Source organism: Cydia amplana, chromosome 13 (genome assembly GCF_948474715.1).
Source record: "Cydia amplana chromosome 13, ilCydAmpl1.1, whole genome shotgun sequence".
NCBI lineage: Eukaryota > Metazoa > Arthropoda > Insecta > Lepidoptera > Tortricidae > Cydia > Cydia amplana.
The window spans coordinates 1,534,654-1,551,435 of NC_086081.1; the positions used below are offsets into that span (position 1 = coordinate 1,534,654).

The 16,782-nt window shown below is 36.2% G+C and overlaps 2 protein-coding genes across 2 annotated transcripts; both read right to left on the bottom strand.

Annotated features, from left to right (window-relative positions):
* Positions 1-313: 313 nt before the first annotated feature.
* LOC134653212 (uncharacterized) lies at positions 314-6,527 on the bottom strand. Its single transcript, XM_063508538.1, has 4 exons — positions 6,422-6,527; positions 5,956-6,138; positions 5,354-5,510; positions 314-416 (listed from the first exon to the last, which is right to left on the bottom strand). The coding sequence occupies exons 1-4, from the start codon at positions 6,497-6,499 to the stop codon at positions 331-333; spliced, it is 504 nt and encodes a 167-aa protein (XP_063364608.1). The 5' UTR covers positions 6,500-6,527; the 3' UTR covers positions 314-330.
* An 8,434-nt stretch (positions 6,528-14,961) lies between these two features.
* LOC134653320 (carcinine transporter-like) lies at positions 14,962-16,782 on the bottom strand. Its single transcript, XM_063508645.1, has one exon. The coding sequence runs from the start codon at positions 16,722-16,724 to the stop codon at positions 14,991-14,993; it is 1,734 nt and encodes a 577-aa protein (XP_063364715.1). The 5' UTR covers positions 16,725-16,782; the 3' UTR covers positions 14,962-14,990.

The window sequence follows — 16,782 nt, forward strand, 5'->3', positions numbered from 1 at the left end:
ATACTGAAAAAAAAAACATAAATGCCTTGATCGATTTCAAGAAATTATTAGTAACCTGTTTATTCGAGAATGCCTTTAATAATATAAATAAGTGTAGGTACAAGCATTGATTAAAGTAAAACCAAATGTATTTGGGAAAAATCTTAAATACACTTTGTAACCCAGCCATAGTGTCAAAATATTGTTTAGTATTTTTTAATTATGTGGCCGAATCCCATAGAACAAGAGACAGGTAAAACCTATGCTGGCACCATCTATCACAGTCACAGTAAAACCTTTCACAGTTGCTAACCCGATTGATAGTTGAAAATAATCTTGACTTAAAACTTTTTATGCAGTTGTTGATATCCGATGTTTCGTATTTTTCAATTCCATCCAGAATCCAACTATCACCAACACGCCGTACACTAGGATAGCTGAAACAAACCGGCATTCAATTCAGCCGGAATGTAGGTACTTATACTTACTAATATCTGGGTGACCGAGCTTCGCTCGGAAAACATAAAAAAAATCGAAAATGCGCGTTTTCCCAGAGATAAGACCTAGCTAGTTCGATTTTTCGCCCCCAAAAACCCCCATATAGCAAATTTCATCGAAATCGTTAGAGCCGTTTCCGAGATTCCCGAAATATATATATATATATATATATTGCTCGTTTAAAGGTATTAGATAGATAGATTTTAATTGTATCTTGTCTTATGTACAACGAAGTGCTTACATACATACAAGCCTCATTTTTAATGAACTGTAATATTGATAATATTACAGGATTGGTTTGGATATGTCTCTAGTATTACATACAGGCTTATTCGAATATGGCTGCCTTTACACCTGTAAGTTTTACTTACGTAAGTAGGGACAAAGCTATTTGGTAGAATGAGATAACGATATTCATCTCTCATTCTGTGGTATATGAATGAAATTGTTTATTTCAGGCAACTAGTGGCCCATACATAAATACCTTAAAAACTAGCATACATATTATAAAAATATAACTAAACACTAAAAAACACATTATGATTGCGATGCATTACGCAACCCCGCAGTGTCAGGGAACCGGCCGCGGAACCGCCGAAACTTGACACCCTTCGGCCAAAACTCCTCCTTGGTGAAGGTCGCTAGATGTTCAGTCGGAACGGTCACCACAAACGAATTAAAATTCGCATTGTGTCGAGATTCCAACTTCGCGACCCTCAGGATGAATCCGGTTTTTGCTTTCACATACTTTACGATATCATCGACCTTCGTAAAGTAGTGTAGCTGTAGTGTGTGTGTATAGCTGTGTCCCTACTTACGTAAGTAAAACTTACAAGTGTAAATCCGGCCTATAATCAGATCTAAACTTACGATTTTTTTCCAATGAGGCAACTTAAATACTAGAGCATAACTGATGACTCACGCCAGACCGGGCCCGGGCCGGACCGGAGCTTCCGGCGCTTCATTTCCTATGGTAAGCACTAGGTGATCACACTATCACACTGATCACCGATCAGCCGTCATAGAAAATGACGTGTCTGATGCCTCAGCACGGGCCAACCTGTGAGTCAACCTTAATTATAGCGTTCAAACTTATCAATCAATCAATTTATTTATTTAAAAGACAACAATGGCCCATAATGGTTAGTAACAATTAAAATTAAAAACTAAGTGTTAGTGGAACAAAAACAGAAAGCGATTTACAACATACACAGACAGCAATAACTTAATCTATCACCTAGTAGCGGTTACGACACACTCAAAATGCCGCATTATAGGTGAGTCGTATCGGCCCGCTACAGTAGTCAGGACTCAGGATGGGGTTGGCTGGCTTATAAAATTCTATATACTATATTGCGTTATCTTAATAAAAATAAACGAATTTTAATTTTTAACAAGCAGAAACGTCTGCGAACGATGCTATTAAGCTTAGAATAAATTTAAAAGTGGAAAAATTACTGTCTTGGGTGAGACTTGAACTCACGGCCTCTGGCATATGTATCCAGAGGCCCTGAGTTCAAGTCTCACCCAAGACAGTAATTTTTTCACTTTTAAATTTATTCTAACCTTAAAAATAAAGGAGAAAAGAATCTTTTGCACCAAATTTTTGTGATATGAAATTAATACATATTTCCAACCCATATTTTACTCTAAAGCTACCTACCTACCGCGCATATAACACCTCTGGAGTTGCAGGCGTCCATAGGCTACGGTGACTGCTTACCATCAGGCGGCCCGTATGCTTGTTTGCCACCTATGTGGTATAAAAAAAAAACCTACCTACTTCTTTAATATATAATGACGAGAATCCCTCGTGAATGTATTTGAATAACGAATTCTGAACTTCAAACTAAAATATTAGTTCTTTAATATCTTACATTTATGTTACAAAATGGCTTTGCTAATAAAATATTAGCCACAAGGTTAAAGACTTATATTTTATTTGCTCCTAGTTTATATTTAGTAATCTTATCTATTCATATATGATTATATATGTATGCAATAGTGTAGGCTTACTACACATTTTCCTTTATTATGAGCATTATGAGTATGAGTAAGTTTATTACTCGTATGTCTAGATTGTTTCGCATAATATATTTTTTCTACTCGTCGACTGCAATGCTTGAAACTACTCGTATACCAAAGTGAAATCGCATACTTTTTTCACTATGGGACCGGACTCAACTATAATATTCATTTCGATACAGTTTAGTCAACTATAATGAAATTGACTAATCGAAAGCGCGGAGCAAGTACCAGGGCCTCATGAGTTACGAGAAGGTGTCGTTGACCAACCGGCCGGGGGCGCGGGGCGCGGGGGCCGGGTCGCGTACGAGTATGAAGGTATCGCGGCTGCTCGCGCATCTTAGCTGTATACTTTTGGTTTTATTTACCTACATATATGATTCTTCTACTAGTTTTAAGTATTTTTTTTGTTGACTCGTAGAAAAAGTATTGTATACAATAGTGATATAATCAAGCTTTTCAATCTCGTACCTTACTTAGGCAACTCAGTAAGCTTCGTTGACTAAACACGGTAGGTACTCGACTGAAAAGCTCTCCATTATATCAGGTTTGTATAAAATACTATACTTAGCCTACATAATTTTATTTTTTAAACACCTACCCAATTATTTAATTGTTCCGTAATCTAAAAGTTGTTTGGAAGAGGTCGTTCTTTAGTAATACGATTGTCCATTTTTACATTAGTGACTTTTATTATTGTAATTGTACCTAGTTAAAATATTAATGTAATAAATGTGAAAGTAACTCTGTCTGTCTGTTACCTCTTCAGGGTTAAACCGCTGAACCGATTTAGATGAAATTTGGTATGGAGATAGCTTGAGCAACAATAGGATAGTTTTTATCGTTAAGAGCCAACAGGAGTGGTCATTTCTCCATACAAACGTACTCGACTGTTTCCTCCGTGGGTTTTGAAGCTAGAGCAATAATTTTTTCAACACAGATTAATATTGTCAATATCTGTGTCGGACCGTTTTGCTTTTTTTGATATTTTTGTTTTTTTTTAGGCGCTAGAGCCCTTCAAAAATGGCCAAAATGGCCTAATTGACTATGCCGCAATGAGAGGCGTGCTATTCAAAACTGACATCAATTAGTCAAAAAATCAAAACGGGCCGACACGGATAATGTCATAATCATTTAGATTTCCAAATTTGGTTATGATTGGTTAAGTTTTGGAGGAGGAAACAGTCGAGTACGAAACCTCGATTTTTGATATTTTTACGCAGGATTTTTCGCCTTGTCCTTATCGCACTAGTTTTAGGAGCCGCTTCCGTTAGCGAGACGGGTATATTTACCTAAAATATTTAAATCTTAGCTCCTGTTGGCTCTTAATCATTCCACAGCTTTTCCACAGATAAAGTCGCGGGCAGGAGCTAGTGTGGAATTTGGAAAAATAGAATCCTGAGCGTTACGAGGGTTGAACAAATTTTGCCCTGTTTCAAATTAAATCACACTGCACAACCCGTATTAAATTATGTCTTGTTCCGACAAACAATAAGTAAACAAACATTAAAATTGAAAACAATACCACCCTTCCTTGTTTATTGCATGTTACATGCGGATGGCAACTGCAGCTGCTTTACTGCGGCAGCATTACTGCTGCGGCATGGACGCGGCCGCTATAATTATCAATATCATAACCTAGATACAAACCGGCCAACTGCGATTCGGACTCGCGTTCTAAGGGTTCCGTACAGTAAGTTCGACTCACGCTTGATTGCACATTTCTAATAGGTTTTCCTGTCATCTATAGGTAAAGTAGTAAGTAAAAAGTAGTAATATTTGTGTATATTTTTTAAAAATTTTAGAGCCAGTAGTTTCGGAGATAAAGGGGGGAATGGTCGGACAGACAGACAGACAAACGCTCGAGTGATCCTATAAGGGTCCACTTTTTTCCTTTTGAGGTACGGAACCCTAAAAATTAGTGACGAACTGAACGTCCTAATCGCGACAGTAATGCGGTTCCGAACGTCGGCGTCGCCAGATATTTTATCAAGGAATTTGACAGAGCCATAGCAATTTACCGCCCCATTACGTAAGTATTATAAGAGTAAGAATTATTATATAATCTGTGGCATTACCTACTGCAGCGATTATGAGGATCATTCCGGCACTCATTTTGTCAAGTCAAATTGACAGATACAGCGGCGGCAACAACGACGCCGCAACAAGCTGCTGTTGACATTTGAACGTCACCTTCAGCTACAGTCGCCATAATGGCGAATATATGTTTTGCCTGGCATAAGTAAACATAATAAACCCGAAACAAATATTGTTAGCAAGATTTGGGATTAACATATATTATGATTACCTTTGATCTATATGGAAATGTGCATGAACTTAGAGAAAATGTTTTGGATCATCTCAAGTGGTATGAATAATTCCATACTCATGAATAATGGCTAGCATTAGACCAATATTGTTTTTATTTCTATTTGATTTGAATTAAATAAAGTTGATATTATAATCTCTAATAAAACTTAACTTTAGTTTAATTTAATTTGTAATGTATGGATCTTGTTATCTGAATTACATATATGTAAATAAATAAAAAAGCAAAATCTAAGGTACATTCTTATCTTTCTAAAAGTAACTAAAAAAAATTATGCTAAAATACCCTTAAACACCGGTGTTCATCGATTTGTAAGACGTTATCACGTCAAAAAAACCGCATCGAAATCCTTTGCGTAGTTTTAAAGCTCTAACCATACATAAGGACAGACAGCGGGAAGTGACTTTGTTTTATACTATGCAGTGATGATGCATCTGTGAAATGCAATGTAGTCACATACGTTCTGCTAAGTATCGATATTAAATATTTAGGTAGGTACAAATTACTAATCATGTGACTTACCAATAGCAATGAGTCCAAACACTAAGGCACAAATTGCCTTAGTAAAATTGTTAACTTCTGACACATGTAGACATATTAAGATGATCAGTATGACGAAGGCTAAGACCAGCCACATTAAATATACGATGAGCCAGCTTAGCACCACTGATGGCTTTTTCTAGAATAAAAAAATACATATTTATTATTTGCGGAACAATGCAATTGTATCTTAAATTAATAAAAATTACATATTTAGAGACAATACATATACTGTTATCCACCATTAAAATCATCATCTTCCTCGCGTTATCCCGGCATTTTGCATATCATGAATTTTTTTCCGAAAACTTATAGTTAAGTTACTTGTATTATGCATTGAACAGAGTTTCCATGGCTACCTTCTGTTTCCATCATTAGATCAGTTCCATGTTATCATAATATTACATTGTCATCAGATTTACATATTATGTATGCAAAATTTCAGCTCAAACGGAAATCGGAAAGTGGGTCTTTAGCTTCCAAGATTTAAGTTCAATAAAACTTGTATTAAAATGATTCACTTTGCTAATGTTTATAATGTTGCTTGCTTAGACAATAATAAATATTTCAAATTAGAATTGTACCATTTTAATGCCGTGAAAGAAGCATAAGTTCATAGCAATCATGACGAGGACATAAACAAAGCCAGTGATGCTATAAGCGTAGCAGTTCATCAGAGCGAAGTGATGGCATGACTCATGGGTGGGGCAGTCCTTGACGAAGACGATTTGGATGATCATGGTGATGGCGCAGATTATCAGGAGGCACTTGAAAAGGAAACGCAAGAACGTGAGAAGTTTGGTAGCCTAAAGAGCTCATTGAAGTTTGGATGAATATGTATAAAATAACTGAACAAAAACAAGAAAATGTTGAAAAATGTTTGTCAATAAAAAATAATTACTTAGTCCCTAGTAACATCGAAAAAAGTACTCTCACATAACGTTAATTTGCGTCGCTGTCCCATCATTTTAAATTCTTAATTAGTAAAATTTCTCTATCTTGGGTATTAAAATACGAAATATAAAACCTATGGTTTACTTATCCACTTACTAATGTAATAACTCCAAATATTAATGCTCCTATCCTCAAAGGAAATCGACACAGAAATTTCTTGGGCACGCACAACATTTTATATCTTATCAATGTAGAAATTGTCAGCGCATAGGAACCAACTAGATTTGTTAAAAACGTACTGAACACAAATGCCATAATATTTTGTAGCAATTGGTTGGCATATTATTGAGCTCTATTGCTCAGACAATATCAGTGATTCTTGTTAACTATAACAACCAAAACAATGGACATTAGCGCCTTCGCCATATATTTTTTTTTCTGATAGTCAGCAAACGAGCAGACGAGCCGCCTGATGGGAAGCGGTCATCGTCGCCTATGGACATAAGTAAGCAACATCACAGGAGCCACTTAAGCGTTGCTGATCCTTGAGAACCCTAAATACTCGCTTCTTGAAGAATCCCATGTCGTAGTGAAAAGGAAATACCTCAAGAGGCAATTCATTCCACATTCTATTCTTATTTGTTTATTATTCTTTATTCGTCTACAAGATATTAAAGAAAAAAGGAAAATACTAAATATACTAGTATACCAAACCATTCAAAATTCTATTATCTTTGCTTAATTAGAAAAGAATTTTAATGAAAACAAATTTTAATGTTAGGTACATTACACATACCTACATAATTGATTATTTAATTCGTGTACGTTTCAGAAACATGTAAAATCCAGCAAAGTCCTGTGAAAGATTTATCTTGACAGGGTAGAGTGCCGGGCTCACGGCTGACGGGCGTGCATGAAATATAGCTGTCCTACAAAATATCCGTCAGCCATCATATACCGTGGCAAAACTCGACTTTATAGGGAGCGAGAGAATATTTTAAATTTTACTTTATTTTGAGAGTAACTGTCGATTCTCACTCCATTTCTTAAGAGTGACTAAGTGATGTTTTTCTTATAGAAAACGCTAATGGAAACTTTTATTAATGTTAGGAAATATTACAGTGTCTTTTCGTCGCAATTATCATTTCGATCATTTTTACTTGTCCGCTACTCGATGCTAGATATGATGTGATGAAAATAATGGTCTTTTTGGTACCAAAACTGATGTATGGATGAGCAATCTATGTATTTTTTTCTTTATGGCAGTGGGCCATATAAGACCGTAAGTATGAGCCTTCAAATCTTCTAAAAATACGTTTTTAAATACGCAGTTTTAAATACGATACGGATTATATAATTCTGCGCTCGGTAAACCATAGCAATAACTTTTATCTTTGTTTACACGCGTAATTAAGTAATGTTAAACAAGCACTGTATTTAATTAGATTTACCTGCCAGCCTATTATGGATAGCTTTATCCATCTTTATCCACGTGATAAAATAACTGTCACTGTTTAACACCGTGGGAAAGAAAGTGACGGACACCGTTTTATCACGCTGTCACGTAGACAAGAACGACCATCATATCCGTACTGAATTAGTTTAATAGCGAGTGGGGTAATTTAACACCAATTTTGGTCGATGGTTTTTGTGGAAAAAAATCGCTTTTCAGCGATGTGGCCGCCTGTTTTCTACTTATAATTTTCGTAAAGTCTGCAACAAAGTTGATAGCACACGCAGTGCAAGCATTATTTATAGATATGTACGTCAAATTTTTATAGAAGTTTGACGTTTAAAATAACACTTGCACTGCGTGTGCTATCAAAATCGTTGCAGGCTTATCTTGGTCTAACTCTATAGGAGCGCTATATAATATCAGTTAGGGTGAGTAGTACGAAGGAAGAAAATTCCTATAGTTTGCCATTATAACGGTTTCTTCAGAAATGTTTGCGTCGAATAAAAAAAAATCAGTCAAAAAAAAATGGAATGGACGCGATAGAGTGTTTGTTTGTTAAAGTTGTAAAAGTATGGTTTAACGTTTCTAATTCCAATATTATACTACCTTCTATTGCATAGGTGTTTAAATAATCCATCTAGAGTGAATGAAGGCGATCGGGTGGTGAAAAGAGCGTTCGAAGGAAAACCGGCAGCACGCCGACCGGCCGGTCGACCTAGGCAGATGGATGGATGGATGGATGGATGGATGGATGGATGGATGGATGGATGGATGGATGGATGGATGGATGGATGGATGGATGGATGGATGGATGGATGGATGGATGGATGGATGGATGGATGGATGGATGGATGGATGGATGGAAGGATGGATGGGCTCCGGGTTGAAGATTGGCGACAACTGGGATCAGTGGTGAGCTCTCGTGTTGAAGGCCAAGACACACTTTGGGTCGCTGCGCCAGAGGAGTAAGTCCTAGTAAGTAAGTATTAGGTACATAAGTAGGTGAAAATAAAAAAGGAAATAAGCAATATATTTGTATTTCTGTTTTGAAAATTCACTTAAGTATATTGTTACACATGATTCAATGAAATACACAATGATCTTTTAAATAAATAATTAATTTGGAATCAAATCATCAAATAAAAATACTTAAACAATGAACTCTTTGAAATAATTAAAAAGTTCAAAGAAAAGTAGGTACTTACAGGTAGATAAACTTTGTTTAAAGAGGCTTGTTTCTCTTCTCGCCGATATGATTATTTTAATGTATCAATCAGGCTTGTATTAATCATTTATTTACAAACAGTGTATTACTAAAAGAAATTAAAAACTAGCTTAAATCTAAAATAGGCCCTTGAGGCATTGTACCAAGGATGCTGGCGACATTTCCTCGCTGTATCGCAATGCTGATACGTTGTGCGAGGTAGCCGCCAGCTCTTCGGTCACCAGTTACGTCAACCAGACGCTTCATCAGTGTTTGATGTGCAAGTTGACCACTCTAAGGATTATCTAGGTAAACCTAGCAGTACCGAGATTTTGCGTATTGCCTACTACATATGGATATGGCAACCCTAGCCATGTAAACACGTACTGAGAGACCACCGATTCTTTTTAATCGCGAAATATTAGAAAACACGACTTAATTTAGTGAAAGTGTACTAGGAAACATAACCAAGAAACTTACATGCAGTTACAACATCCCAGAAACAAATTTTGATGAACACACAGAGCCATAATCACCAAGGTGAGAAGTTATTTTATCGTTGAACTTCACATAAACATATATTTTGAATACGAAACGGGAAAATAACTGTTTATTTTCAAGAAAGATAACGGTACTGTAGATGAACACTCAACACCATTGGGTGCAGCACTGACAGCTGACATATGTTTCGTGGTGCCAACCTAACAATTGGCAACTCAGTGTTGCTACACCGCACAGTCAACTGAGCGATTTCAAACATACCTCAAACAATCCCAAATAATTAAAACTTGGAACATACAAGTAAAATGCCACCAAAAAAAATTATTATGAATTACGCACACTGCAGAAACACCATAAAGACGAGGCAGTTTTTAAAATGCTCCTCATGTAAAAACACTTACGATGTTACCTGTACTAATGTTAATGAAACACAATTTCGAAATATGCCTAAGCAAATCAAAGATAACTGGATGTGTATTCATTGTCACAAACTTAAGGAAAATCTAGAAATCACTAAAAAAAGTATAGCACGTACAATACAGTCCCCGTCCCCAGTCCCTGAAAGTAGAAGCGAAAATAAAGACATAAAATATGACGTCAAAGTATCTACAAAAAATTCTTTCGATTCTTTGCCTGATGAAGATGACCTAAATTCATCATCATCATCTATTTCCGATGAAGAGTGCAGCAAGATAAATAGAAGCTGTCCAGAGATAGGTGAAGGACTTAGGGACAAAATAGAAGCACTACAAACAAAAGTTGACGAATTACAGGATAAGCTTTCCAGCGCAGATAATGAAATTGAAAATCTCCTCGCCGAAAATAAGACATTGAAAAGTACAATAGAAAAGTTAAAATCGAAGGTCACTAATTTGGAACAAATCTGCAAATCTAGCACGAAGAAACGTAATAAGAGCCCTAACAAGTCCACCGTTTTCACACCGAATGCCAACGCTACTAAACATAATGACAGTTTTGAAGACCTGATCGCTGATGAAAAATCCCGAACAGTTACAGAAATAGTACAGGATTTAGAACACGGGGTAAAAGCGCCATTAACTCAAAATCAAGGTAATGGTGTGCAAACATCTGGTGTTACTGTACAATCAGACCTCGCTGTACAAACACAAAATACTGGCGTCGTACCATCAGATGCAGCTACAGAAGAATTAGAAAAAACGGACACTGAAAACTTGCAGGTTGAAAAATTGGCAACAGATGGCGTGCGTAAAGAGGACGTTAGAAGTAGAAAAAAGGCCAATAAAATATGTATGATAAGCTCTGAGCAGTTTAATAAAATTTTAAAAATTGCAAATTATAATTTGGGTGAATCTTACAATATCTGTCACTATCTCTATCCCAGAGTTGGGGTTCGAACTCTTTTTGGCAACTTAGAAAGCAAATTGTTGAATTACACTAAAGATGACTTTTGTATTATTTTTATAGGCGAAGAGGACTTCAAAAAATCACAATGTTATGACAATTTAGTATTATACATAAGACATATGACATCCACATTATCACATACAAATATTATTGTGTGTTCTCCAACCTATAATATTGGCTACTTTAATAATATGTTTAACTGGAGGGTTGAATTCTTTAATCACCTATTGCACGTAGATAATTCAAAATATGAATATGTTTATTTATTGGACAGTAATAGAAACCTGGCATATGATCATGAGATGTTTCACGTGAACTCTGGTCGTATTAATAAATATGGATTAAATGTAATTTTTAGAGATTTAAAGATATTAATTGAATCAGTTCAGATAGACATTCACAATAATATTTTAATTGAGCAATCATATCGCAGCAGCACACAAGACTCAGAGTTTTTTCGTGACTACTACTAAAACATGTAATGACGCATATAGTTACAATGAGCTGACAATAATGCACCAAAATATAGGAGGACTAATAAACAAGCTCGACCATATACAAATTGCATTACACGATTTCCACTCAAAAAGCCAGGAGATCGATATAATCTGTCTCAGTGAAACTTTCCTAAAAAAAGGTTCAGAACAAAATGTCAAAATTGAAAATTTCAAACATGGAGCATTTTATAGTAGAAACGCCGGTAGGGGTGGCACAGCTATTCTTGTAAATAAAAATTTACAGATCAAACAAATAGAGCTTGAGTCGAAATTAGCCACAGATTATTATTTTGAGTGTTGTGGAATCGAAATTATTGGATTGGATGTGGTAATAATTGTTATCTATAGAATTCCAGTACAAACGAAATCTCATGTCGGGATCTTTATCCACAAGCTCGATATATTGCTATTCCGATTAACATCTAAATATAAGAAAAAGAAAATTGTCATCTGCGGAGATTGGAACAATGATGTTATAAAAGATAGTCAGTTTGCAAAAGATTTAAAAAATACACTGCAAAATTATAATATTACAATGCACATAAGTACCCCCACCAGGATAAATACATGCATTGATCAGATAGCCAGTAACGTAGACAAAGTTAAAGCATATACACATCAGCTATGCTTATCTGATCATGACATGGCTCAGACAATTACTTTTAGTGTCAAACGGAAAAATAAATGTCTGACTTGGTTTGATAACAAAAGAGATTTTAATAAAGGTAATATTGCCAAATTCATACAGTGCATCTCAGCGCTATCGTTCTCTGAGGTACTGTTCTCAAGCGATCTTACGGAAGCATTTACATTGTTTTATGAATTAGTGTGCTTATTTCATGACTTATGCTTCCCGGTCATAAAGGTCAAGATGAATAATCGGTATAAAAAATCAAAATGGTTAACAAAAGGAATACGTAAGTCCTGTTACACAAAGCGAAATTTGTACTTAAGATATAGATTATTAAAAACAAACAAATCATACAACAGGACTCAATTCAAACATTATAACAATTTACTAAAAAAATGTATTATTAAATCACAAAAAATCAATAACATCAATTATATATCAAGTAATAAAAATAAATGTAAGGCGACATGGGACATAATATCTGCTAATTTATCAAGTGCAAATAGTTATAATGAGATTGATTCTTTGAATTTTAATAATACGACATTTAATAATGCAAAAGATATTTGTAATGTAATGAATGATTATTTTATTGATATCACCCTTTCGAAATCTAATGTAAATAGCAATGTAAAAAATGTAACAAATACTATAAATAATTATTTATCTTCAATATTCTTAAGACCTGCTGATGCCAAAGAAGTTTTTAAAATCATAATGTCACTTAAAAATAGTAGGAGCTCTGGGTATGATGATATTACGACATATATTCTTAAGTTGATTGCCCCATGGATATGTCACCCTATTGCTCATATTATAAACCTTTCATTTGATCAAGCGGTGTTTCCCGAGCAGTTGAAGCTGTCCGTGGTAAAGCCCTTATTTAAAAAAGGAGACCGTAAAGATCCCAATAACTATAGGCCCATAACAATTGTTCCAGTTATTTCCAAAATAATTGAGAAAGCAATGTGTGAAAGGTTAACGGGATTTTTAGAGAAAAACGGTCTATTCCAGGCAGAGCAGTATGGTTTTCGAAGAGGACATTCAACTGAATTGGCTTGCTTTGATTTAATTAAATATGTATCTGAAAGCCTGAATAGCAAAATACCAGTATTATCAATATTTTTAGACTTAAGTAAGGCGTTTGACTGTGTTGAACATGACAAACTACTTGCAAAGCTTGAATGCTATGGGATTAGAGGAGTTGCACTTGATTGGATAAAAAGCTACTTGTCACAAAGGAAACAATGTACCGAAGTAGTGAAAATAGAAAAAGTAGGTAAGAGTTTTGTTAAAGCCAAATATCGTTCAGATTTTCGTGAGGTACAACTAGGTGTCCCTCAAGGGAGCAACTTAGGTCCCCTATTATTTTTGGTATACATCAACGATCTACCTCGGGCTATCTCGCATAAGTGTATACTATTTGCGGATGACACAACTTTATTAATAAGGGGTGAGAAAATTGATACATACGAGACTATCGTAAATAATGCATTGGTCGACATTAACAATTGGACATGTAAAAATAATTTAAATATCAATATGGCAAAGACATTTTTTATTCAATTTCACTCATATAATAGCATTCCAATTAATTTAAATATCAATTACAATAATTTATCTATATCAAAATGTGAAAATATTAAATTTTTAGGATTATTCATTGACCAGCATCTAAATTGGAAGGAACATGTAAATGCAGTGTGTAGTAGATTAGATAGGTTCGTGTTTGCATTAAGAAAATTAAGATATACTGTTAACTTTGAGGCAGCTGTCACAGCCTATCACGGCGTGGTATCGTCTGTGCTAAACTATGGGCTATTACTATGGGGAAATTCGGTAGACGTCGAAAGAGCATTTCTATTACAGAAAAAATGTGTCCGTGCAATAATGAGAGCCTGGGTGACTGATAGCTGCAAACCACTATTTCAGAAATTAAATATATTACCGCTGCCATGCATGTATATTAAAAAAGCATGTTTACTGGTAAAAAACCGTCCCGATTTGTTTAAAATGAGATCTGAATTCTACTCAAGTCAGAGAACTCAGTACCAAAATCTTCTACACCAACCTCGGTGCAACTCAGATATATATAAGAAGAATGCGTACAATATGTGCATAGTTCTATACAACAACTTGCCCAACAGTATAATAGTAGTTTATGCAACAGTGATATAATAAGGGTTCTTAAAAGTCAAGGGTCGAAGTTACAAAACGAGACGTAGTCGAGTTTTGTAAAAAAAGACCCGAGAATTTTAAGAACCAATTATGAGCTGTTGCATACATTACTTTTTCTATGACAGCTGCAAAAAAAAAAAAAAAAAAAAAAAAAAAAAAAAAAAAAAAAAAAAAAAAAGTTATTATTAAAAAAAGAGTTATTATTAAAACACAGAGTTATTATTTAAAAAAAATTGAGTTATTATTTAAAAAAAAAAAGAGTTATTATTGTAAATGAAAACATACCTCTTTCAATCAAGATGATCGGAACTTGTATCTTTAAAAAAAATAAAGCAGTTGTATTATACTCATAAGATGACTGCTAGCAGTCATCTTATGAGCCTATAGACAAAGCATTCAAATGACATTGCTTTAGATATCACTGTCAGTCATTTAATTGACACATTTAAGTGCTGGAGTAGAAAAAACTATTAAACGCTATGGAATACAAGAAAAAAGTAACCAGTTTTCTGTTAGAACACTGTTTCTATAGCGTGAAGGAATATCTGGAGTATAATTTTTAGTGTGTATTAACATGTATTTAATTTAAACTATTTTTATTATTAATTAATTAATTACTTATTATGAATTTTAATGTTTCAATTTTAATTTATTACAATAATTAGTAGATAGCGTTTTATGTAAAATTTGCATGTCGTTTTGTGCGACTGAATACTGTACACCACTTAACAAAACAACATCTATGTATTTTAGAATTAAGTATTCTTGCAAATAAAATATCTTTATCTTTATCTTTTATCTTTATCTTTACATACATAATTCATCTTTTATGCGACATTAGCATATAAACGCATTGAAAAAATTTTGACACACTACATTTCAAAAGAATTATTCTCATGACCCTCTGCCTGACTCTTCTTTTTCATCAAACACGGTATTTCAATGAACTTAGAATTTCTGATCAAAGTCTCTGCGTCTTCAAATGTGTGAGGAAGTTCCTTGGAAGCCGTTTCTGGAAGACCTAAGACTATCACAACCCCGAACCCTGCCACTCCGCCCACGATCACGAGAGGCAGCCACGTGTAATAAATCTCCAAGTACACTATGAAAGGCGAAATAACCGTCGCAACGTAACCACAGATATGTACAATAGACATGCCTGTGCCCCTCACTGCCGTCGGCAGCATCTCAGTGGCCCATTGCATGACCGTGTTGCAGGTGATGTTGATAGCGAACCTGGCCACCACCGCGCACAGAACTGATGACAATCCCCCACCCAAGAACGCTGTCAATACACTAAACACACAAGCGACAGCGAACGTCGACACTGCCAACCACTTCCGCCCTGTCAGGTCTAAGATAAATGAGACCAGCGCCAAGGAAGGGAACTCGGTAAAAGAAATAACAGAAAACGATACAAAAAAGTCAAACTCTAGCTGCCCAATGCTTCTTATTAAAGAGTCGACTATAATCATGCAACACATATATCCGATACATATGCAGATGAACATGTTCCTGAGAAGAGATCGTTTTAAAAGATCAACTGCTTTGTACTTGGCCTCTACTTTCTGTTTGGAAAGGCTTGTTTTGAATTGTTCGATTAGCTTCGAGGGCACCTCTTTCTTGTTAACTTGACCAATTCTCTGGATTTTTTTAATCGCGTCATCCACGCGTCCGACTGACAAGAGCCATCGGGGACTCTCTGGCATCACAAAAGGTGCCAACACCGCGAACATCATCGGTATACACGTGACCAGAGAAAATAGTTTCCAATGATTGCAAGCGAGAGCTATCCACGGATAAACACAAACTGAAATAGTATAGAAAATGGCAAACGGCAGATTCGCTATCATCGTCCTATATTTTGGTGCGACGTACTCCAGCACCAAGAGGTACACCATCATCATGGAGTTGTCCCAGGACATACCCATGAAGAATCTGCAAACGGCAAACTGGACGAAGTTTGTTGCGAAGATAGTGATGACGCCAGAGATGCCCCCGATCACGTTGCAAACGGCGGCGGCGGGGAGCCGGCCGTAACGGTCCGCGATCCAGCCGATTAAGAAGCCCCCGACGATAGAGCCGACGAAGAAGATGGACTGCGCAGAGGCTTGGTAGCTGTCCTTGTCACACACCCACCCCAGCTCGCTGGAGATGGTCGAATAGGGGAACTCGGTGGAGTTGAACTCCCAGCCGTAACGGCAGGGTTCGGTGCGCCATGAGGGGTCTGGGGTGGTGCGGCCGACGGCCAGCTCCGCGCTCCAGTTGGCGACGTACGCCGAGCACTGTGAGTATCCGAACCTGGCGTCTGGGTCAGCGGGGATAGCCAGCGCTCGCCGCTGCATTGCGGTCAGGTTCGCTAGCTCGGGAACATTACACCAATGGTCCGGCGACACTTCCGTGATAAACAGCTGCTCGAAATAAGAGACGACTCCGAATGCATAGAAAGGAAATGTGGATAAGAATAAGATTTTTTGATAGAGGCCGAACTCGCCAGCCGATGACAACAGGTCATCGTAGGTCACTTCTTCGGATTCTTTTTTTTCTTGTATATCTGGAAGGGTATTTCGTCGCCTGCCGTCTCTTTGACTTTCCATCTCTTGCATTTTTTCTACGAGTGACGCGCCTGTGGCGTTGAGCGGTAAACTGCGAGATAGTATGTAA

Bases quoted from the DNA above. Each gene is read 5' to 3' on its own strand.
- LOC134653212 (XM_063508538.1), bottom strand. From the start codon at position 6,499: ATGTTGTGCGTGCCCAAGAAATTTCTGTGTCGATTTCCTTTGAGGATA. The intron at 6,139-6,421 runs GTAAGTGGATAA...TTCCTTTTCAAG, and splicing joins TATTTGGAGTTATTACATTA to TGCCTCCTGATAATCTGCGC. The intron at 417-5,353 runs GTAAGTCACATG...GGTTTGTTTCAG, and splicing joins GTTTGGACTCATTGCTATTG to CTATCCTAGTGTACGGCGTG.
- LOC134653320 (XM_063508645.1), bottom strand. From the start codon at position 16,724: ATGCAAGAGATGGAAAGTCAAAGAGACGGCAGGCGACGAAATACCCTT.